The 20,926-nt window shown below is 66.2% G+C and overlaps 4 protein-coding genes across 11 annotated transcripts; 2 read left to right on the top strand and 2 right to left on the bottom strand.

The window, feature by feature from the left end:
- The first annotated feature begins 546 nt into the window (after window positions 1–546).
- On the top strand, window positions 547–8,938 carry CNOT12 (CCR4-NOT transcription complex subunit 12). 3 transcript variants are annotated; one of them, XM_014257946.2, is made up of 12 exons: window positions 547–672; window positions 1,152–1,287; window positions 1,416–2,040; window positions 2,731–2,800; window positions 3,567–4,808; window positions 5,065–7,016; window positions 7,136–7,454; window positions 7,666–7,795; window positions 7,879–8,015; window positions 8,171–8,331; window positions 8,432–8,497; window positions 8,643–8,938. In XM_014257946.2, exons 2-11 carry the CDS (start codon window positions 1,194–1,196, stop codon window positions 8,490–8,492), a joined length of 4,791 nt encoding a protein of 1,596 aa, XP_014113421.2. In that variant the 5' UTR covers window positions 547–672; window positions 1,152–1,193; the 3' UTR covers window positions 8,493–8,497; window positions 8,643–8,938. The 3 variants fall into 3 exon arrangements, with proteins under 3 accessions (XP_014113421.2, XP_014113420.2, XP_014113419.2); XM_014257945.2 differs by having other exon boundaries at window positions 2,728–2,800; window positions 7,139–7,454; XM_014257944.2 differs by having other exon boundaries at window positions 2,728–2,800.
- Window positions 8,939–9,119: 181 nt separating this feature from the next.
- Window positions 9,120–10,717, bottom strand: LOC106628488 (proteoglycan 3-like). Its single transcript, XM_014257879.2, has 6 exons — window positions 10,669–10,717; window positions 10,262–10,354; window positions 9,998–10,176; window positions 9,796–9,930; window positions 9,478–9,589; window positions 9,120–9,285 (listed from the first exon to the last, which is right to left on the bottom strand). The coding sequence occupies exons 2-6, from the start codon at window positions 10,320–10,322 to the stop codon at window positions 9,227–9,229; spliced, it is 546 nt and encodes a 181-aa protein (XP_014113354.2). The 5' UTR covers window positions 10,323–10,354; window positions 10,669–10,717; the 3' UTR covers window positions 9,120–9,226.
- Window positions 10,718–11,533: 816 nt separating this feature from the next.
- LOC106628483 (proteoglycan 3-like) lies at window positions 11,534–13,345 on the top strand. 5 transcript variants are annotated; one of them, XM_014257872.2, is made up of 6 exons: window positions 11,535–11,614; window positions 11,999–12,071; window positions 12,237–12,328; window positions 12,434–12,568; window positions 12,839–12,953; window positions 13,229–13,345. In XM_014257872.2, exons 1-6 carry the CDS (start codon window positions 11,588–11,590, stop codon window positions 13,285–13,287), a joined length of 501 nt encoding a protein of 166 aa, XP_014113347.2. In that variant the 5' UTR covers window positions 11,535–11,587; the 3' UTR covers window positions 13,288–13,345. The 5 variants fall into 5 exon arrangements, with proteins under 5 accessions (XP_014113344.2, XP_014113347.2, XP_014113346.2 ...); XM_014257871.2 differs by having other exon boundaries at window positions 12,204–12,328; XM_014257869.2 differs by having other exon boundaries at window positions 11,534–11,614; window positions 11,999–12,328.
- A 48-nt stretch (window positions 13,346–13,393) lies between these two features.
- Window positions 13,394–19,845, bottom strand: SLC43A3 (solute carrier family 43 member 3). Of its 2 annotated transcripts, XM_005528992.2 has the most exons (13): window positions 19,779–19,845; window positions 17,129–17,376; window positions 16,645–16,774; window positions 16,436–16,482; window positions 16,275–16,351; window positions 16,087–16,179; window positions 15,749–15,888; window positions 15,504–15,610; window positions 14,977–15,135; window positions 14,794–14,907; window positions 14,370–14,556; window positions 14,010–14,133; window positions 13,394–13,660 (listed from the first exon to the last, which is right to left on the bottom strand). In XM_005528992.2, exons 2-13 carry the CDS (start codon window positions 17,313–17,315, stop codon window positions 13,505–13,507), a joined length of 1,521 nt encoding a protein of 506 aa, XP_005529049.1. In that variant the 5' UTR covers window positions 17,316–17,376; window positions 19,779–19,845; the 3' UTR covers window positions 13,394–13,504. The 2 variants fall into 2 exon arrangements, with proteins under 2 accessions (XP_005529049.1, XP_087913808.1); XM_088057682.1 differs by lacking the exons at window positions 17,129–17,376; window positions 19,779–19,845 and adding an exon at window positions 17,808–18,260.
- Between the last annotated feature and the right edge of the window lie 1,081 nt (window positions 19,846–20,926).

Below are 20,926 nucleotides of genomic sequence, written 5' to 3'. Positions count from 1 at the left end.
TGTCGGGGGCGTGGCCGGGGCGCTCATGAATATGCATGAGCAGCGCCGGTGGAGGGTGAGTGGGGGTCTCTCTGCCAGGATGAGGCTGCGGGTAACCGGGATCCTCCCGGGCTCCTGGCGCCCGCCGGGGGACCACGTGGCTTCGGCTCCAGCAGGCAACATGGGCCCGGGACCCCCGAATTGAGTGGGGGGCTTCGTTGTCATGGGGACGGCGCTAGGCCTCGGTCGCGGCCTACTCAGCCACTCGATCGGAGGCCCCGTTGCCGTGGCAACGAGGCTAGGCCGTGCTGGCGGAAGACCCCGGGGGGCCGGACCCGCATCCCGGGGCCCCGCCGCCATCCCGGGCTGGGAAACGGGCCCGATGGTTTCCAGATGTGGGTTGAGGCGGCGGTTCCCCCGTGGAAGGCGAGAGGAGGGGGGTCTTGGGGAGGGTGGACCCCGGTGGGGCCGGAGGGAGCGAGGCGGGGAGGGGAGGGGAGGGCGCGGAGAGAGGGCAGGGCCGGGAGGAGGCACCAAGCGGGTTTTTCCTGTCCCCGCAGCCCCGGTGAGTCACGGGAGAGGCGGCGGCAGCAGCGTGAGACTCGTGGGGACACTAACCCCTCCTCCCCGCCCGCGCTGCGCCCCCCACGTGTGTCCCCGGCCCGCCCCCGACATGAGGCTGATGTGGGGAAGGTGAGTGGGGCGCCCGCGGCCACTGAGAGGGGCTGGCCGAAGGTCTCGGGGGACTGGGCGGTGCCTCCCGGGCTGCCGGGGGCTCGGGGGGGCGGGAGGTGACCTGGGCAGGGAGCTGAGATGAGGACTGGGGCGAACTGGGGGCCAGCTCGGCGCTGGGGGGTTGGCGAAGGCCGGTGAGAGTGACACGTGTGTGTTGGGACAGGTTAGCGCAGGGTCAGACAGGTAGAGGAGGAGCCCCACGGCGTTAGGGGGTGTAGTGTGGGGTCCAGCTGCTTACGGGGAGGGTTGGGGCCGTGTCTGGGTCTGCTGCCGGGGTCCGGCTGGCTTAGGTGAGCCGGGGCAGATGTACTAAGGGTGGCACCACGGTGTGATCTCCGTTTGGCACAGCTGGACAGGGCTTGGCACAGGGCCCCACAGGGTGGTTGTGTTTTCCCAGGCTTGGGGCACTCCCCAAACGATTCTCCCTCTCTCCCCAGGGGCTGACCCCCGCGCCGTGCCCCCCACGTCCCTGCATCGCCATGGCCTCCCAGCCGCAGCCCCTGCACCCCGCCGTGCCCTGCACGTCCCCTGCTGGCACTGCGGGGGCCGGGCTGGCCGGCAGCCCCGATAAAGGTCAGTACTCCGGGCTTGGGGGGAATCGGAGCAGGGGGACTGCTGGGGCAGCCCCCGGGGGCCTGTTCCCAGTTGGGGGGGGGCAGCACCACTCCGCTGACCCCGTCCCCCTCCCTTGCTCTCCGCAGCCAGCGTGCGCCCCAAGCCACCAGTGCGGCCCAAGCCCCGCGTGCTGCCCAAGCCGGCCGTGCCTGCCAAGCCCCCGGTGCCACCCCCCACGCCGGGCCCGCGGCACCCCCGGCCCGAGCTGCCCTCGGCCGAGAAGATGAACCGCCTGGCCGGGCCCCAGCCCTACAGTGGCGCAGGCGCGGGGGGGCCCCTCCGGCGCCCCTCCTTCACTGTCAGATCGCCTGAGACCCCCAATGGGAAGGGGCTCTCGTCACCCGTGGTCACAGGCGCCGAGGAGGAGGTGCCCCCGGCCCCGCCAACCCCGTCGCGCAAGGGCCCGGCGCCCTTCAAGGTGACGCCAGTGCCGGTGGCTGCCAGGCCGGAGCGGTTCCCAGGCACCACCGTGGAGGAGATCCTGGCCAAGATGGACAGCAGGGAGGGCCCAGGAAGCCCAGACCGGGCCTGGCTCTCGCCTTTCTGCACCGACCCCTCCTCCCGCTTCGGCTCCAAGACCTTTTCTGCCTTCCGGAAGCGTCCCAGCGAGGAGGCAGATGGAGACCCTGCCAGTGAAGCCCCCCAGATGCCCCGACCTGTGGCAGGCGAGCTGGGAATGGGGGATGATAGACACCCTGTGTCTGAGATGAGGTGAGGGCACGGGGACTGATGCTGGGAAGAATGGCAGTGGGAACAGGTATCACTCCAAGCCATCCCAGGGTTGGGAATGTAACGGAGCTGAGGTCTGGTTGCCGGCACGGGGCCCAGGTTCCTCCCGAGCTGCAGTGCCTCCAGCTACCTCCGTGGGAAGGCCAGGGCAGCCGGTGCCGACTGCAGAATGGGCTGTCCCGGGCCAGGAGCTGCCTGTGGGTGGGCTCTTAGCCAGCCCCTGCGAGTAACAGGCAGGGGGTCGCTCCCCCAGGAAATGCTCCTGATTTTCCAGCCTTGCTATTTTTTCCCTGCTGGGCCATGCTGGAGCACAAGGAGCGGTCAGATTGGCGGGGCTCCCAGCTGCAGGATGTCCTGGGCCATGGCCAGTGCTTGGCCACGCTCCCAAGAGCCGGGCACCTCAGGGAGAGCTGGGCGGGGGCTGCTCTGAACCAGAGTGTGAGAAACTCACTCCCAAAGGACCGAAAACTTTCCGGAAGGGGAGCTGGAGCCACTTTGCCTTCTTCCCCTCGCAGCCCAAGCCAGGGGCTGTGTGGCCGTGGCAGGGCGCGACCCTATACCCTGCGTCCTTGAAGGGTGGTTTGGGGCAGGGGTGCCTCGTGGCTGGTGGGAGAATAGCACCGAGGCACACAGTGGGATTTACCCCCCTTCGCCTTTTTCTCTCTGCAGCAGCTCCCCCCCAGCTGGGCCGAGCTGTGCTGGGGACCCCCACGGACGCCGGAGGCCACCATCCCCTCCTGACGTGAGTGCTGGCCTCGCCCTCCGGCGCCATGGCGGCTCCACTCCTGGGCTCTCTCCTTCGGGGCTCTCCTGTCTCCTCCGGGGCTCCCTCTCTGCGGGGTGCGTGTCTCTCCTTTCTCCTTGGGGTGCTGGCTGCCCCTTCCTGGGGCTGAGAGCCGGGTGCCCGTCGTGGGGCCCGGGGGTGTGGGGGCGGCATGTGCCAACACCGGTGCCAGGCGTGGGCAGGGAGCAGCCGTGAGTCACCAGCTGGGGTTCGGTGACCCGGCAGGTATGTGGCAGGGCAGGCCCCAAGGGCACACCGCCAACCCCTTTCCCCGTGCCGTGTTCACTCAGGGCAGTGACCGGGACACCGGGCCACGGTGACACTGTGGGTGGCAGCCTGGGCACCGGCACCAGGTCACCCCAGCAAGGGGGCAAACCCTAGCGGTACTGGGCACGGGGATGCCAGCCTCAAGCAGGGCAGGGGGCTGTGCTGGGAGTTCTGACTTCTTCCTGCTTTGTTTCTTCTCTCCATCTGTCCAGGCGCTTTGGGGGTAGCGGGGGGCCAGGCAGGGAGCAGGGCTGGGGTGCCGGGAGCCGCCCTGGCTGAGTCACGCAGGAGCAGCCTGGTTCTGGCACGCAGCATGGGCACTTCCTGCCCCGGGTGCAGGGAGGGGAGCAGGGCTGGAGGGAGGGACCCTCCAGAGGTTTGGGGGGCTGGCCTTGGGATGCATGATGTTTGGAGGTGCTCTCTCTTGACTGAGACCCCCTGCTGGCTTTTTCCACAGCTTTCTACTCTACAGCTGGGTGCCCTCGGACCTCCAGGCTCCCCAAGGCCACCCACCTGCCCAGCCCCAGCCCCAGGAGCTCCTTTCCAGCCTGCTGAGCCCTCTGCCCCAGCCCCTGGCTCCCCTGATGCCCCCACTGAGCTCCTGGCCCCTGACTCCCCTACACTTCCCCCTGGCTCCCCAGAATCCCCCACTAGGCCTCCAGTCGAGGTCCCCGTCACTTCCATCCAGGCCCCGGGCGCTCCCTTGGCCACCAAACCGCAGCTCAGTGTCTCCCATTCCCCCGGCTCCCCACACACTCCAGGGGAGGGATCCCCTGGCACTGCCAGCCCCCCTGGCACTCCTGAACTGCCCCCACGAGTCACCTGCCCCCCCGGCTCTCCCGGGGCTGCTGCCGAGTACCTGGGCCCCCCCAGCCCACCCCTTGCCAAATCCTCTCGTCCCCCAGGCTCCCCAGAGGGACCTGATGACTCTGCAGTGTCCCCACAGTCCTATCAGGGTCCTGATTTCAATCCCCCTCCTCGGGATGTGGGGCTCCGGCGCTCCTCAGAGGGGGTGCTGCGGCCCCCACCCACGGGGCAGGGCCTGGGGGAGCTGGGGGGCTCACTGAGTGCCCTGCCCCGGCCTGGAGACCTCCTGTCAGAGCCCTCCCTGGGCAGCGAGTCCGCCTGGAGCCTTTCCCAGTCCTTTGAATGGACATTCCCGTCGTGGGGGGCACGCTTGCCAGCCTTCCCTCCCCGCTCCCCCATCCGGGAGACACCTGACTCAGGGCTCTCTGAAGAGGGGGAGTCAGATGGGGAGGCTGTGGCCCCCAGCCCTCCAAAGGACAGCAGGTCTGAAGGGCCTGACAGCCAGCAGGCAGAGGGGGCTCCATGCCCAGGGGGTCCCGTGGCCCAGCGAGAGGCTGAGGGCTCGGCAGAGGAGGAGGAGGAGGAAAGAGAGGCAGAGCAGGATGCTCCCATGTCCCACTCCCCACTTCACGTGACAAAGCCTGAACAGGACCCAGCTGAGCCTGAGTCCTCGGCCCAGCCCAGCCTCACCACAGCTGCCCCCCTGGATCCAGCCCCCCCAGATCCAGCTGCTCCAGCTGACTCAGCCTGGGCAGGTGATGGCCCCAGGAGCCTGCAGGGTCCTGGGGGCCCAGGCCAGGCTGAAGGACCCTCGCAGGACCCTGACCCCCACGCTGACCCAGGCTGGCTGACAGAGCTGTTGGCGTCACCCGGGGTCCACGGCTCTCCAGAGGTGAGGGGTGTGGGGGACTCTGTATGGTCGGTGTGGCCTGGGCTCCTCCTCTTGCCCTCCACTGAGCTGTGGGATGGGACAGGATGGGTGGGTGGGTGGGTGGAGGCTGAGCAGGACTGTGTGCTATGGAGCAGGTGATGGGTTCTGCCTCCACCTTGGGATGGGCCCCACTGTGCTGTGTCCCCAAGGTGTTTCCCTCCTCTCCCCTTTCTAACCTCTTTCCCCCCTCTAACTCCTCTCCCCTTTTTTGCACCAGAACCTGCTGGGCTGGTCACGGAAGGACCTGTGCAGTGAGTTTGGCATTGGCCACCCTCGCCGGGACAGCACCTTTGACTGGAGCCACCCAGGTGTGTCCAGGGAGAGAGACTGGCCTGTTGAGACTAAGCAGGAGCAGGAATTCGGGACCAAATCCAGCTGGGACAGCACCCACAGCAAAAAGGACGGCACTGCCCAGGAGAGCTGGAGTGGTGACTACAGAGCAACGGAGCTGATGGGGGACACAAAACTGGGCTGCAGCGACTGGTCCCCATCCCTTGGCACTGGGAAGAGCTGCCCACAGGATCCAGACTTCAGTGCCAGCACAGCCAAGTGGGGCCAGGGCTATGGCAGCACAGAGGAGCTTGGCTCCGGACAGGCCAGCTGGGGCAGTGGCCTCAGCACAGGACATGTCGGGCAGCTGGACAAGGAGCCACACTCCGGGCAGCCTACCTGGGCAGGCAGGTACAGCAGCGGGGACATGGAGATGAAGGACAGGGAGCTCACCCCAGACTGGGCCAGGAAATACAGCACCCAGGATGCTGGGAACAAGGATGAGAATTTAACACTGGGCTGGGCTGGCAGATCCAGCACTGGGGATGCTGGGAGCCCAGATAAGGAGCACAGCCCCAGCCGGCCAGCCTGGGACAGGAGGTATAACCCCGGGGACATGGAGAGCCAGGACCAGGAGTTCAGCCCCAGCAGGCCAGCCTGGGGTGACAGATACAGCACCAAGGACATGGAGAGCCAGGACCGGGAATTCAGCCCCAGCAGGCCGGCCTGGGATGACAGATCAAGCACCAAGGACATGGAGAGCCAGGACCAGGAGTTCAGCCCCAGCAGGCCAGCCTGGTGTGACAGATCCAGTGCCAGGGATTTGGAAAGTCAGGACCGGGAATTCAGCCCCAGCAGGCCGGCCTGGGATGACAGATCAAGCACCAAGGACATGGAGAGCCAGGACCAGGAGTTCAGCCCCAGCAGGCCAGCCTGGGGTGACAGATCCAGCGCCAGGGATTTGGAAAGTCAGGACCAGGAATTCAGCCCCAGCAGGCTGGCCTGGGATGACAGATCGAGCATCAGGGATACAGAGAGCCAGGACCAGGAGTTCAGCCCCAGCAGGCTGGCTGAAGCCAGTGAATGCAGCACCAGGGACCTGGAGAACCAGGATGAGTTCAGTCCCAGTGGAGCAGCCTGGGGTGACAGATCCAGCAGCAGGGACCTGGAGACCCAGGACAGTGAATTCACATCCAGCAGGCCAGCCAGGGATGGCAGACACAGCACCAGGGACACAGAGACCCAGAATGAGGAATTGTTCAGTGCCAGCGGAGGTGTCTGGGATGACAGATCCAGCACCAGGGATATGGAGGCCCAGGACAGAGAGTTGAGCCCCAGTGGAGCAGCGTGGTATGGGCAGCACAGCTCTGTGATTCCCAGGGAGGAAGAGCAGGAGCTGATCCCAGCCCGGCTGAGCTGGCCCGCTGTGGGTAGTGTCGGGCAGACAGGACTGATCAGGATTGGTGAGGAGGACATGCCCAGCTCCCATTGCCCCGATCCCCCAGCCCAGGAGCCCACCTGGGGCAGTGCTCACCAGCCAGAGCATGACAGCTCCAGCAGCAGGGACTGGGCTGAGGAGCTTGGAGCAGCCGAGTGCCAGAACCAGTTTGGTGTCATTGGGACAGAGCAGGTGCCAGACCCCTGCAGTGCTGGAGCCTCGGATGGCTCCATGTCCAGGGTCCTGCCACAGCCCCAGGCAGGTTTGCACAGGGATCTCTCTCTGGACATGGGCAATGCCCGCTGGAGCCAGGACCTGGACAGCTGGAGTGTGGAGCCACAGGATGCTGAGGCCAGTCGCCAGGAGTGGGCGAGCGCCTTCAGTGCCCGCTGTGCTGCCCGCAGCCGGGACCTTGGTGTGGGGGAGCGGAGCCTGGGAGGAGACACGCACACAGAGCATGGGTAAGGAGGAGGGTGGTGGTGGCAGGGAGGGAGGAGCTTCTCCTGAGGCAGACAGAGGGGTTTGGGGCAGGGCTTGTGTTACCCAGGGCTACAGCAACTCTGGGGTTTTGTCTCCCAAGCAGGTTGGCCCCCAGCCCTTTGATGGGTGACATTCCAGGTGATCCTCCATCTGTGGAGCCCCCCCGGAGTGAGTCACCCAGCCCCTCTGAGGAGGAAAGGGATCCTTCTAAGCCAGCCACTGCCCCACAGAGCCCCAGGGCTCCCCCTCTGCTGCCAGAGGCTGTCAGTGGGATCCCAGTGGACACAGGAAGTGAGGAACAGCCCTCAGACCACCCAGATGGGGAGAGCTCCTTGAGGCTGGGGGAGCAGCAGCTCTCTCTGGCTGCCCCCGAGGCCGAGGGGTCCATGGAGCAGGGGCAGGAATTTCCTCTTCTGGAGGTGAGTGGAAGTGGGGAGATTCTAATCACCCTGTATGGCCTAGGACTGCCTGGCTGTCACAGGACGTGTCTGGATGGGGCATCTCTGCCCCTAGGGACAGCCATGGATTGAGGGCCTCCAGCACTGCTGTGGAGGCTGTGGGTGTGCTGGTTGGGATGGGGGGTCCCTGGGCTCTCTCTGCCAGCTCTGACCTGTCCCCCGGGCTTGGCAGGACACAGAACTCCTGGACAGCAGTGTGTTTCGCTGCAAGGCCAGCCTGGGCCGCAAGCGCCAGCACCGGGCGCCATCCCTGCGTCCCACCGCCACTGAGGGGGAGAGCTGGATCTTCCGAGACTCCACGGGTGAGCCCAGCGGGGATGGGGATGGGAGCAGGGTGTCTGTCCTGGCACACTGTCATGGTGACACTGTCCCTGTGTGCCCACAGAGCCCCGGCCAGCCCTGGCAGTGTCCTCCGATGAGGAGGCAGCAGAGGAGCCCCGGAGCCGGCGGATGCGCGGCTCACCCTCGGGCAAGGGGGTCAAGGTGCCTCTCTTTCCTGGCCTCAGCGCCTCTGCCATCAAGGTGAGTCCCTTGGACTCCTGACTGCAAGGTGAAAGAGAGGGTAGAACGCAAGGAAACTGAGGCAGGGTGGGGCTGGGGCCTGGGAGACAGGGAGGAGGCAGTGGGGGATGTGGCTGGCAGAGCACTGTTTCTCCCTGACCTCTCTCTGCCCCCAGGCTAAGCTGAGGGGTCGCAACCGCTCGGCTGAAGAGGGAACATCATCAGGGGACAGCAAGGGTACCCCTCCTAAAGACCCCCATGTGCAGCGCTCTAAGTCCTGCAAGATCCCTGGTGTGAAACCCCCGACCCTGCCTCCCAAGCCAGAGAAATCCTCAGGGTGAGTGTGGGGCCAGGATCTTCATGGAGGCTGAGGGGATCAGTCTGGGTCCCGGGACAGGTTTTGGGGGGCTCATGCTGAAACTCTGCCAATACCCCAGATCTGAGGCCTCTGCCCCAAACTGGCTGCAAGTGCTGAAGCTGAAAAGGAAGAAGCCTTGAGTGGGGTGAGTGTGGGATTTGAGGCAGTGCTGGGGACACACCCCCCCAGCTCCCCATGTCTGCACTGCTGGGGGTAGCCCCCTCCCTCCTCTCTGCCCTGGCTGAGACCCCTGCAGGGTCCTCACCCCCTCCCCCCTGTGTCACTTCCAGGCTCGCTCCCTGATGCTGACAGACCACTGTCCCCGGACCAGGGCTGTCCCCTACCATGGGGACACACACACACACCTACCTATGCACTTTGTACAAGCTCGCAGGGTCCCTGTCTTCCCAACACCTCCTCCTCATCCCCCCAATGTACCCCATCCCCTTAGTCCCCAGGGGGCTGGGGGTGGGCACGAGCCTCCCCCTTCCCCTCCCCCCTGCTCGTGTATGGCCCTGGACACAGGGCGATGAGTCCGGCTCATGGTGCCGCTGCCACAGACAATAAAACCTCGCTGGTCAGTTCAGAGAGTCCTGGCTCTTTTCCTGGCCCATGGGTGAGGATCACAGAGATCCCTGAAGAGGGGACCATGTGACTGCCATTGCCCACACAGGAGCTGTGCAGGAAACAAGGGACACCTCCAAAACCACTCTGTGCCCCCCCTGGGTGCACCCAGCCCGGGCCCCTGGCCCTGCCCAAACACCAAGTGGGTGCCAACAGCAAGACTTTATTGTACTCCAAGGGAGGGGGTGCAGCCCCCCGGGGGGGAGCAGACGTGGAGAAGGCCTGGGGGCATCCAGGGGGGCTGAGCCCCTCATATCTCACAGATGAAGGGCAGCCGCTTCTTGCAGCGCACGCTCCTCCAGAGCCCATCTGGGGAGAGAAGAGTGGAGATCGGCCCTCCAGGGACCCCCCTCCAGCCCCAAGGGATAACCCCCCAGATGCCCCAGATACCAGCCCCGCAGTGTCACCTCCCCATCCTGAGCCCCTCAGCAGCCTCCCCCCGTCACGGGCAGGGACTACCCCTGAGCCCCCCTGGACCCCTCCCTTAGAGCCCCCACTGACCGTTGGTGCAGACGGCGGTGCAGAAGCGGTGGCTGGGCAGGGGGTGCCCGGGAATCCACCGGCTGTAGTTCCAGGGGCTCCGGTCAGTCCAGTGGCAGCTCGGGATTGGGGTCTGCCAGGGGAGAAAAGGTATGGGGACCTCCAGCAATGGGAACAGTGGGATGGGAACAGGGCATCCAGGGTAGGCACTAGGGAACCCAGGTTGTGCACTGGGAATTGTGGGGTGGGGCTGGGACACCCGGGGTGGGCACCGGGGACACTGGGAGGAGACAGGGTACCCTGAGGCCAGGGTGGTAGACACATGGTGGGGGTCCTTACAGCGGGCTGGCTGACGGCACCGATCCAGACCTCACCAGCAATGGAGCGCTGGCGCGCCAGGAGCAGCAGGAAGCTGTTGGTGTGGGAGTCGTGGATCGAGGCCAAGTGCCCGTGGAAGCGCCGGGCACAGATGTGCTGCAGGGACATGGCTGTCACAGGGGGCACTGGTGCCCCCACCCCCACCCAACCCACCCCATCCCACCTGCGCACAACGGAAGCTTCGGGGATGGGAGATGACGACGTAGCGGCAGGTGGCGGTGCCCGGCATGATGGGGACACTGAGTGCCTGCTTGTCTCTGGCCCCCAGGCACCCGCTGTACTCCTTGGGCATCTCCAGCTCTGTCACATCCTCCTCGTCCTCCACTGCAGGGCTGGCAAGAGCTGGGGACACCAGCTGGGTCACCCTGAGATCAGGGGTGTCCCTGGGATGTCCCTGTGGGTGGGTGGGGGTGTGGGAGGCACTCACCAGAGCAGCTGACCGGAACTGTGCCCAGCAGGGCCAGGGCAATCAGCAGGCAGGGCCGCATGGCACAGGGACACTGGGAACACCACTAGCACCCTTGGGAGATCCCAAAGCCCCATCACCCTCAGCCACCCTGGGGACACCCCCATGTGCTGCTCTGCTACTTCCAGCATCACACTGTCCTCCCCAAGTCCCCTCAGAAACCCCCCATATCCCCACTGTCCCTCTGCCATCCCCAGTGCCACCCCCACAGACCCCAGCCCTCCTGTGCCCACCATGTGCCCAGTTCCTCACTTCCAACCCTTGTGTCACTCCCTCCCCTGGGCATCCTGTGCCATTCTGTCCCTCACCATGTCCCCTCCACCCCTGGCACCCCAGAGTCCCCCAATGCCAAACTCAGGAATGCCAACCCTGGCAGCTGAGGGCTGAGCCCACTCCCATGCCCCTGTCTCCACTGCTCACCTGGGTCTTCAGGGGGCTTTACCCACTGCCACCCTTATATCAGTGACAGGGACGCGTGTCCCCAACCACAGTCTTGTGACACCCCCAACCACCAACTGCTGGGGACAGGGTGGGGGACACCCCGGGGGGGGCTCTGCCAGCAGCCTGCCCAGCCAGTGATTAGGGTGCGCTTGGTCCAAGGGACGGGGGGCGGGGGCATGAAGAGGAGGCTGTGGTGGTTTGGGGTGCAAGGTGTGGGGAGGGGGCTGCGGGAGTTGGGGCACAGGTTGTCAGTACAGGGGCTCAGAGAAGTTGGGGTACAGAGGCTGGAGAGTTTGGGGTGCAGGTGTGGACAGGGCATGGAGACGAGGATTGGCATGCAGAGTCCCCAGTGTGGTGCTCAGCTGCGGGCCAGGGGAGCTGGTCAGGGACATGGGAGGTTTAGGGGGGGCTCAAGGGGGTCTGTGGGCAAACGGCCAGGCTGGACCCAGGGGGCCACAGCCGTTGAGAAGGAAATGGCTCTTGGGCAAGCGTGGCCGGCGGGAGATGGTATCAGCACCCCAACATCCCCTCTGCACCCCCAGCACCCCCCCTCCAGGATACGCTGCACCCCATACACCTGCATTGCACCCCTCAAACTGGAGCAGCCCCCACCCCTGCACCCCCGCCCCTTTCACTGCCCCAACACTCACCCTCTGCCTTGGGCACCCCTGTGCACCCCCCGACCTGCAGCCCCCCCTCCTGGGGGCCACATGTGTCCCACTGCAGGCAGGGACTCCTCCCACCCCCCAGTGTCACCCCAACGTCCCCATGGTGTCCCCAGAGCCAGCTGGGTGGCGCAAGGCTGTGGTGGTGACATGTGGCCCTGTCACCCCTATAAGGGGGACAATGAGCAGAGCTCCCCAGAGCCTCCAGGTGAGGATGGGGACAGGGACATTGAGGGGGACATCAGAGTGGGCTCAGCCCCTGGCTGCTTGGGTGGGGACCGGAGGTGGGCATCCCTGTGGCTGGGACCATGGTGTCAGGGGGACACAAGGGGTCTCTGGGATGCCAGGAGTACATGGGAGTGGCACAGGGGATGGTGGAGGGACAGTGGGGATATGGGGTACAGAGGGGCAGGGTGGGACACAAGGTGGGACTGGGGGTGGCAGAAGGACAGTGGGGACATGGGGGATGGCAGAAGGGCCACAGAGAGAACAGATTGTTACCAAGGGTGCAGAGGGGCTCTGGACTATGGTGGGGGGTGGCCAAGGGTGACAGGGCTGAGGCACCTCCAGAGAATCCTGGTGGTGTCCTCAGTGTCCCACTGCCATGTGGCCCTGCCTGCTGCTCGCTCTGGCCCTCCTGGGCACTGTCCCTGCCAGCCACCCTGGTGAGTGTCCCCCTGCCCCAGTGAGTGTCCCCCACAGCCCTGCCCGCCCCCAGGAACACCCTGGGATGTCCCTGCCACCCCGGCGCCGTGCCCACCCCGCTGACACCACATGCCTGGGGCTGGGGCTGGCAGAGGGACCCCAGGTACCTGTCCTCTGCCCTGCAGCCCCTCGCCAGCTGCAGGGGCTCCCTGCTGGTGAGACCCCCCCGCTGTACTACACCGTGGTGAAGAAGCTGCGCACCTATGCCAAAGCCCAGGTGAGGGGACGGGGGGCACGGGGGGCGCAGGGGGTACCCAGCACTGCCCGCAGGTGCCCGTGGGCACAGGTGAGTGCCTGGTGCCAGCCCGTGCCCATCCCACAGCGCTACTGCCAGGACGTGTACCGGGGTCAGCTGGCCTCGGTGCACAGCGCTTCCCGCAACCAGGAGCTGCACAAACTGGCACGAACCTACAAAATTGTCATCTCACCCTGGATCGGAGCCGTCACCAGCAAAAGGGTGAAGAGACAACGGGGACAAGGGGCTGCCAAAGGGGTGCTGGGTGCTGGCTAGGAGACCAGCTGGGGGCTGCTTTGGGGGGTGAGGGACTGGGGTGCTGGGTGTTGGGGCTGCTTTGTGGGGGATGAGCCTGGGCATGGCATACTGGGGCTGGAGGCTGGGTTTGGAGGCATGAGGGGCTGGGTATTGGCTGCTGGGGCTGGTTTTTGGGGTCGAGGGGCTGGGTAGGGGTGGTGGGGGCTGTCACTGGGGACTGAAGTGTTGGCACAGCAGGCAGGGAACTGGGAGTCCTACTGGGAGGACTCCAGCCCCTGGAACTACGCGAACTGGGCGCCCACCCAACCCTTGCACATTGTCACCACCTGCACCACCCTCAGCGTCCGAGGTAAGGTCACCCACCCACTGTGTCAAGGCTTGGGGGTGCTGGGGAGGGGAGCACAGGCTACTGGGGCATCGGAGGAACACTGAATACTGTGGAGAGGGGGCTACAGGGCACTGGGTGAACTGAGGCGGGCACTGAGGGCAGTGGGAGGGGCACTGGGAGGGGTTACAGGGCACTGGGGGAGCCAAGGCAGGGATATAGGGGGCACTGGAAGTGGTTGCAGGGTACTGGGGGGCTCCAGGAACCACCCATGGCCCTGACATTGTCCTTCTCCCCAGATGGGCTCTGGAGAAGCCGCTTCTGCCTCCAGCTGCGCCCCTTCATCTGCCAGTACTGAGCCCCCAGTGCTGCCATGGCATCACAGCTCCTTTCCCAATAAAGCAGAGGTGCCCTGAGCTGTGTCTGTGTGCACCAGGGGGCTGGGGACAGCGCTAGGGGGTCGTGGGGGCAGCACGGCAAGTGGAGGGGGCAGCGATGTTTATTATCCCCACCCCCCGACCCCACTGGCACAGCACCCCGAGGCTGCTACAAAAACGGTGTGCTGGCTGTGGGGCTCAGTGTGGGGTCTCGGCGTGGATCTCAGTGCTGGGGGGTGCTGCCAGGGGGGCGCCAGCCATCCCCAGCTCCTTGGTTCGCCGCTGGCACTCGCGGGCTACCACCACGGGGCTGACAAAGGCCACCAGCACCACGGCGATGAGCCCCAAGTTCATCTGCAGAGGGGAAGAGTGTCAGGGCAGGGGGCTGGGGGGCTGCCCTCCCTCATCCCCTGTGTTAGGCCAGGACACTTGGAGCAGCACCTCCATTTCCCCAGGAGCAGGGCACCCATCCCTCTCTGGGGCAGGACCCTCATTTCTCATGGCATAAGACCTCATCATTCCATCTCTGCTGGGGCAGCATCCCCATTTTCTCATGGACAGGACCGGGATCCCCATTTTCCCATGGGATGAGACCCCCATTTTCCCATGTGGCAAGACCCCTTCCCTCCCAGGGCAGGACCCCCATTTCCCCGTGGAGCAGCCCCCCCACCCCTCACTCGGGGGCCCCACAGAGCACACTCACATAGAAGGGGTCCCCCTGGAGCGGCCCCTGCACCAGGGCAACACACGGGTACTGCAGCAGGGCCACCAGCGCCGACAGTGCCATGGCCAGCCCGTAGAGCTTCCCAAAGTGCTGCGGGGGGAACCTGCCAGGCACCCAGGTCACCAACAGGACTCTCCTGGCACCCTGACCCCTGACAGCCCCTCCCCGATACCGTCCCCCGACACCTCCACCCTGTCCCCTGCCATCCTCCCTCCCCACTGCCACCCCCTGCTGCCCCATTCTGACCATGCGACCCTGTCCCCTGCCACAACGACCATGTCACCGTCCCCTGCCACCCTGAGCCCTGCGTGCCCGGTGGCCGTGGCTGTCCCCACTCACGCGATGGCCAGGAAGGCGGCGTTGCCGCCGTACAGGAAGGAGCGGCTGATGACCTGCAGCACGAAGGTGCCGAACTGGACGGGCAGGACAGGCACGGCGGCAAACACGGAGAACAGCAGGCACTGTGCCACTGTCACCACCAGCGACAGCACCGCCGAGCGCAGGTCTGCCAGCGCCGCCAGGATCCCTGTGGGCACGGGGGTCAGAGCTTGGGGACACGGCCCCCTCTATGCCCCTTCTCTCTCGTGCATGGGGTGACGGCAGCAATGAGGGTATAGGAGACAAGGACCACAGGACTGGGATTACCCCCATAGTGTGGGGCCAAGGAGTGCGCTTCCACCTGGGGTGAAGGGCCTTGGGGGTCAGTTATCCTCAGGGCACGAAGCTGGGGGCTCCGTTGCCCTTGGGGTGCGGGGACAATTACCCTCGGGGCGGGGGCCCTTCCCCCGCTTGTGCCGGTCGAGGATGAGGCCGTTCCAGGGGGCACAGAGCACCCCGCAGAGCTGGGTGAAGGCGAAGGCGTTGGTGTAGGTGCTCACTGCGGGGGGACAGCGTCAGGCGGGCCCTGGGGGTCCCCGCCGTGTCCCCCCCCGCCTCGATGCCTTACCCAGGGCGTGGTCCCCGCGCGCCAGGTGCTCGAGCTGCGGGTTGAGGGTGCCGATGAACAGGTAGTGCCGCAGCTGCATCACCGAGAGCCAGGCCACGTGCCAGGCGAAGAGCCACGAGCAGGCGCAGGCCCGGAACGGCGTCCCGGGGGTGTCCCCACCTGTGCAGGTGTCAGGGCGGGGCGCATACAGACACACACCCCAGGCCACACCTTGTCCCTGCCACCCGCTGGGGCTCCACAGCCACCTCTATGCCCATTCCGATGTGTCACCGCGCCTGCACACAGCCACACCCAGCACCCCTTCATTTGCATCCACCGGTCCTCCACCCGCTCCCATTAAAAGACCGCGCCCACCACCAGGAGGCCTCGCCTCTCTATCTGCATATGCATGATGCCCTCCAATCACGTCATGCATAGCCACGCCGGACCACGCCCCTCATTTACATGGCACCGCCCATCGCCCGGCGGTGACCACGCCCGTCTGGCCAAAGCCCCACCCCCAGCGAGCAGATTCCCGCTCCCGGCACCTCGAGCTGTGGCGGGTTCCAGGGGTGTCTCCTCCGCTCCGGCCTCTCCCGGAGGCTGCTTGTCCTTGTGCGCTCGGTAGGAGCGGGAGCGCCCCCGGCACTGCAGCCTGCGGCAGCGCCTGTGTCACCCTGCGGCCACCTGGTGGGGCTGGACCTGCCCAGGGGACGGGACCCACCGCCCACAGGGTGGGACCCAGCCACCCCTCTCCCCAGAGCCCCAGCAGGGCGCAGGCAGCCCCCCATACCCGTAGTCATAGTCGGGGGGCAGCGGGTAGGGGATGCGGGTGCGCGGCATCAGGAAGAGGGTGCGCAGGAGGTGCCAGGCGCTGCAGGCCGCCAGGAAAAGGAACGTGGCCCGTAGGGACAGCCCCCGCTCGTACAGCAGCTGGGGACAAGGACAGAGTCAGGGACAGAGACAAGCTGCCACCGGCCACCTGCTCGGGCCCTAGGTCTGTCCCCATGTGTGGCCCCAGCAGTGACTCAGCTGTGTCCCAGATTATGTCCCCAATATGTCCATAGATGTCACCCAACTGTTCCCAGCTCTGCCCTCCCCTGCTGCCACTGCCGCGTCCCTTGCACCCACCTTGACGATGAGGAAGATGGCGGAGGAGGAGTCGAAGGCCCCGTTGTAGAGGGTGATGATGATGGAGCGGTAGTTCCCAAACAGGTTGCCCACCTAGCACCGAGAGCCCCCCGTGTGCCATCAGAGCCCTCCCGTGCCAGGCTGGCTGTCCTGCCGCCACGTGGGTGTCAGGGTGCCGGGGGACCCACCTGCATGTTGGTGAGGATGAGGAGGATGCCACCCACTGACAGCATGGACATGGCCGGGAAGAGCAGCACCGCCATCTCTGGGGACACAGGGGTCAGCGGGGACAGGGGTTACCGAAGAGACCCCCTCCAGGGCTGGGGACCCCCGGGCCACAGGGACTCACCTGGGGTGGAGATGGCGACGAGCAGGGTCCCGCCAGTGTAGAGGGAGCTAAAGGGGACAGCGATGATACGTGGGGACAGGATCCTGGGAATCACAGGTGATTCCCCTACCCCAGCCCCTTGGGAGCCAGGCCACCCCAATAATGCCCCATTCTCAGTATCCCCCCAGCACAAGCCCCGTCCCCCGTGTCCCCCCCGGCGCGGGGCTCACATGGCGATGAGGCGCGCAGCTGTGGTGCCGAAGCGGTCAAAGACGACGCCCATGGGGAAGGTCATGAAGTTGTTCATGAAGGAGCCAATGGTGAAGACCAGAGAGAACTGCTCATCCTGCCCGCTGCAGTCTGGGGATGGCCATAAGTGGGGCATGGGGACACGCAGACACGGACACGGGGACACCGGGAATACCAGGGATGCAGGGACGCAGGCACCCGGGGACACGGATCAGCGGAGATGCAGGGGACACTGGGTATGTGGGGACACCACGGACGTGACCATACCGGAGACGTGGACTGGGGGACAGTAGGCACATGGGCTTGGAGACAGCAGGGACACAGAACACTGCAGGGCGTCAGGACATCGCAGGCAGCAAAGACACAGGCACAGGCACAGGCATAGGGGGGACATGGGGCAGCACGGGGCATCAGGACGGTGGGGTCACAAGTCAGGGGACCATGGGGACAGGTGGGGGTCCATACCAGACCCCAGGGTGACGTTGGGGCTGGGGGTGGCAGAGGGCTGGCACAGCCCCTCGAAGTAGCCCAGGTCCTTGAGGACGAAGACGAGGGAGGCCCAGCCGAAGATGATGCCGCAGAAGGCGCCGCACTCCAGCAGCCCTGACAGGAGGGTCCCCAGGCGCTTGGCCAGCCCCGCGCCCCCCGCCATGTCCCCTGCCCAGGCGGCCACTGGCCCGGGCTGTCACCAGCCTGGGGCGTCTTCACTGAGCCTGTGGGTGACAAAGGCTGGGCGTCCTCATGCTGGCACCCACCAGGGGCACAGGGACACCTGGGGTGCACAGGGGCACGTGGCAGCATGTGGCCACCTGGGCAAAGGCCACCGTGGCCCCAGCCCTGCCCCTTGTCCCTGGCCACGGCAGCTGAGACAGGGCCAGGGCTCACACACGGGGGGACAGCTGTTGACATGTGGCACACAGCTCTTTACAGATACACACAGATTTACAGGTGCATACTGTTGTTTACAGGTGCACACTCGTTTGTGGGCACACACACACATTTATAAGCGCACACACATGTTCAGGTGTACACACACACCTGGTTACAGGCACACACACACACGTATTTACAGGTGCACACACAGGCATGCACACCTGCACACACGACCGTGCCTGCTGACTCCCGTGCTGCACCCCTCACCCACCTGCACGAGGCCAGGCCCTCCTGTTGTCACCGTCACCTTCGCCGCCGTGGAGTTTGAACCCCGGCAGTGTGGCTGGGATGCATCTCCACACCCCCATGGTCCCCCCCTAATCTCCCAGGAGCACACTTGGGTCCCCCAGGCTGCCGGTCCCCGATAGTGCCTCGGGCCCCTGATAGCACCTCCGGCCCCCGAGGGGGACTCGGTCCTCCCACTGTGCCAGGACCCCCCACCCCGTGCTGTCCCTGTTGCCCTGAGCCAGCCTGGCAGGACCTGGCACAATCCTGGGGACACTGCTGGGCATCCTGGTGTGTGCTCTGGTGACAACACAGACAACACATCCCTGGGAACACCAACATCATCCCAGGGACACCAGCATCCACAGGGGACCTGGGCAGCCATGGGGACACTGGCACACTGCTGCACACCCTGGTGTGAGCACTGGGGACACCACAAAAACACACCTCGCCCCAGGGACATCAGCACCCTGCTGGGGACCTGGCACAGCCCTTGGGAAACTGGCGCTCTTCCTGGCAACGCTGGCAGAGCCCCTGGGGACATTGGCACCCCCTCGGGGACACCAACACACCCTCCCTCCTCCCAGGGCCTGGCACAGTGCTTGGGAAACTGGCACAATCCCTGGAGATGCTGGCACAGCCCCTGGGGACACAAGCACACTGCAGGGGATGGTGACACACCCCTCCGGGGCCATAGCACAGCCCCTGGGGCCCTCCCATGGGGACCCTGGCACAGTTCTCAGGGACACTGTCACATCTCTGGGACCCTGCCACGCCCCTGAGGATCTTGCCATGTCTCCAGGAATCCCCTCACACTGCTGGGGATCATGAGGTGTCTCCTGGGGACGCTGCCACCCCAAGCACTGCACTGCACTGGGGGCTGTCACCGAGCTGGGGCTGACAACAGGTCACCCCACACATGCAGTTGAGACTCCCCTGTGCCCCACAGCTGGGTGTCAAGGTCACTGTCCTCCGTGTCCCCCCACCTCACTCCCCCACCCGCCCACAGCCTGGCTCTGCTGCACCGAGCCCCTGTCACCGTGTCACTGTCCAGGGCCTGTCCCGCTCCCCTGCCTGCTGTAATGTCGGGTAATGAGGCCTCATTACAGTGACCAGCAGCTAAAGATTAACCTGCACAGAGCCGGGGGGGGCCGGCCTGGGGGGAGTTTTACTATTTTTAGCTGCTCGGGGGGGGGGAGCCGGGGCTGTGGCATCAGCTGGGGGGCACCGGGGCACCCTGACATGTGGGGGTCACTGCATGGGGCACCCTGAGCCACTCACTGTGGGTGTCAGCCACTGACCCTTACTGGGGTGTCCTGGACATGCTGTCTCTTCCAGCCACACTGGTGAGTCCCCATAGCACTGACCCTCCCCCTTACTGGTGAGGCTCCAGACTGGTGAGCCCTCCATGGGGAGAGCAGGAGGGTCCGGCTCGGGGGTTCGCAGCATCAGTGATTCTGTCCCCTCTGTCCCTGCTGCAGCTCCCCCCGGGCCGTGAAGGGGGCAGGTGGGGTCACAGGACTTCTGGAGGCTGCCGCACGGCAGGGCCCCCTCTCCCCACCCCGCTGCCCCCCACGGGACGGGGTGTTCTGGGGCGGGCACTGCCCGCGCCCCACGGAGCAGGGCCAGCCCCGGCGGCCCACGTGTGACGGGGGGCACACAGCGTGGTCCTGGGGGCGTGCGGCCGTGGGGCCCCGCCGTGCCAGCCCCCCGAGCCGGCCCCACGGCCCCGGGGCCGCCGCAGCCCCGTCGCTCCAACCACGCGCATCCCCGGCACCGCCCCGGACACCCCGGACATCCACACCGCGTCCACGCCGGGAGCCCAGGGCCCTCGGTTCCCCTTCTCCGGGATCCTCCCGTCCCGGCCACAACCCCCCTCCCGCCCCCCTCCGCTGCGTGTCCATCCGGGCCCCTCCGCGCCCCCCGGCTCCTCCCGCCGCATCCCCGCTCCGCTCACCCGCCTCCCGCCCGGCCCGGCGGGGGGGGGGCCCGGCCCTCCCCGCCCCGGCGCTCCCGGCTCTCCCCATGCTCCCCGGGCCCCCGCTGCCGCGCCCCCCCCCCCCCGCACCCCCCCACTGCGGGCGGAGCGGCCGGCCGGGGCCGGGCCCCGCCCCCGGGCGCGGCGGTTCGGGGGGGCGCGGGAGGCGGCCTCGGTGGAGCGGGCCCGGTCACCCGCGGGTCCGCCCAGGAGGGGCCGGCCCTGCCCCGGTGCCGCCCCTACGGCCCCCGCGGGTGCCCCCCTCGGCATCTCCAGGTGTGACACCTCACCTGGTGTCCCCAGGATGCGCTCCTGCTGGCGCCACCCTCGGGCCACCCTTGGATCGCCCTTTTGCTCACTCTTGGACCAGTTTTCAGTGATGTTTGGGTCACCCTTTAGACCATTCCTGGACACCCCAGGACTACCCTTGGGCTGTCCCTGGGCCACTCCAGCTGTGCCATCTCAGAGCCATTCCCATGTCACCTCGCTCTGTTGTGTCCCCTGCCTGGCCCTGGTCCCCCACCCCCTGCCTTCACCCGAGCCAAGACATTCCTGTCCCTCCCGTCACCCTCCCCTTGGCCACATCCTCTCCTCTGTCCCTCTGTCCATCCATCAGTGCTTGCAGCCACCTGGTTTGTCCCCACCTGTCCCCACTGCTCCAGCCTCTCATCTGCTCTGCCAGCTGCCCTTCTGTCTGTTCATCACCCGTCCATCTGTCCATCACCCATCCATCTGTCTGTCACCCATCCATCTGTCCATCATCTGTCTGTCTGTCACCTGTCCATCTGTCCCCCTCCATTCACAACTCTATCCATCCCATCCATCTGTCCCACAACCATCCAGCTGCCCATTACCTGCCCGTCCCTCCACCTATCCACCTGTCTGTCCTCTCCATCCTCCACCCATCCCTCCGTTCGTCCACCCCATCTCCAGATGTTCTCCGTGCAAATGTCTGTCTGTCCTCTCCTTACGTCCACTTGTCCATCAGTCTGTCCTCCACCTCTCTGTCCCCCCACCTGTCCCCTCCTTCCATCATCCTCCACCGTCCATCCACCCCTCCCTATCCACCCTGTCCCCAGCTCGCCAGGTGGGTGGGCACCACCCCCCACAGCCCCTCCAGGGTGGGC

Source organism: Pseudopodoces humilis, chromosome 7, assembly GCF_049639895.1.
Source record: "Pseudopodoces humilis isolate 2021_Gansu_Grassland_sample_001 chromosome 7, ASM4963989v1, whole genome shotgun sequence".
Taxonomy (NCBI): domain Eukaryota; kingdom Metazoa; phylum Chordata; class Aves; order Passeriformes; family Paridae; genus Pseudopodoces; species Pseudopodoces humilis.
The sequence above is the reverse complement of the archived record's forward strand: the minus strand, read 5'-3'. Positions and strand labels throughout refer to the sequence as shown.

Excerpts from the sequence above, each read along its gene's own strand:
- CNOT12 (XM_014257944.2), top strand. The coding sequence starts at position 1,194 with ATGGCCTCCCAGCCGCAGCCCCTGCACCCCGCCGTGCCCTGCACGTCC. Across the intron at positions 2,041-2,727 it reads CACCCTGTGTCTGAGATGAG|CAGCTCCCCCCCAGCTGGGC; the intron begins GTGAGGGCACGG and ends TTCTCTCTGCAG. Across the intron at positions 2,801-3,566 it reads GGCCACCATCCCCTCCTGAC|CTTTCTACTCTACAGCTGGG; the intron begins GTGAGTGCTGGC and ends CTTTTTCCACAG.
- SLC43A3 (XM_005528992.2), bottom strand. The coding sequence starts at position 17,315 with ATGGCGGGGGGCGCGGGGCTGGCCAAGCGCCTGGGGACCCTCCTGTCA. Across the intron at positions 14,557-14,793 it reads GAAGGGCCCCCGCCCCGAGG|GGATCCTGGCGGCGCTGGCA; the intron begins GTAATTGTCCCC and ends CCGTGCCCACAG. Across the intron at positions 14,134-14,369 it reads GCCGCCTTCCTGGCCATCGC|GTTCCCCCCGCAGCACTTTG; the intron begins GTGAGTGGGGAC and ends GGTGCCTGGCAG.
- LOC106628483 (XM_014257869.2), top strand. The coding sequence starts at position 11,588 with ATGAGCAGAGCTCCCCAGAGCCTCCAG. Across the intron at positions 11,615-11,998 it reads GAGCTCCCCAGAGCCTCCAG|TGTCCCACTGCCATGTGGCC; the intron begins GTGAGGATGGGG and ends TGGTGTCCTCAG. Across the intron at positions 12,569-12,838 it reads GAGCCGTCACCAGCAAAAGG|CAGGCAGGGAACTGGGAGTC; the intron begins GTGAAGAGACAA and ends GTGTTGGCACAG.
- LOC106628488 (XM_014257879.2), bottom strand. The coding sequence starts at position 10,322 with ATGCGGCCCTGCCTGCTGATTGCCCTGGCCCTGCTGGGCACAGTTCCG. Across the intron at positions 9,931-9,997 it reads GAAGCTTCCGTTGTGCGCAG|CACATCTGTGCCCGGCGCTT; the intron begins GTGGGATGGGGT and ends ATGTCCCTGCAG. Across the intron at positions 9,286-9,477 it reads CACCGCCGTCTGCACCAACG|ATGGGCTCTGGAGGAGCGTG; the intron begins GTCAGTGGGGGC and ends TTCTCTCCCCAG.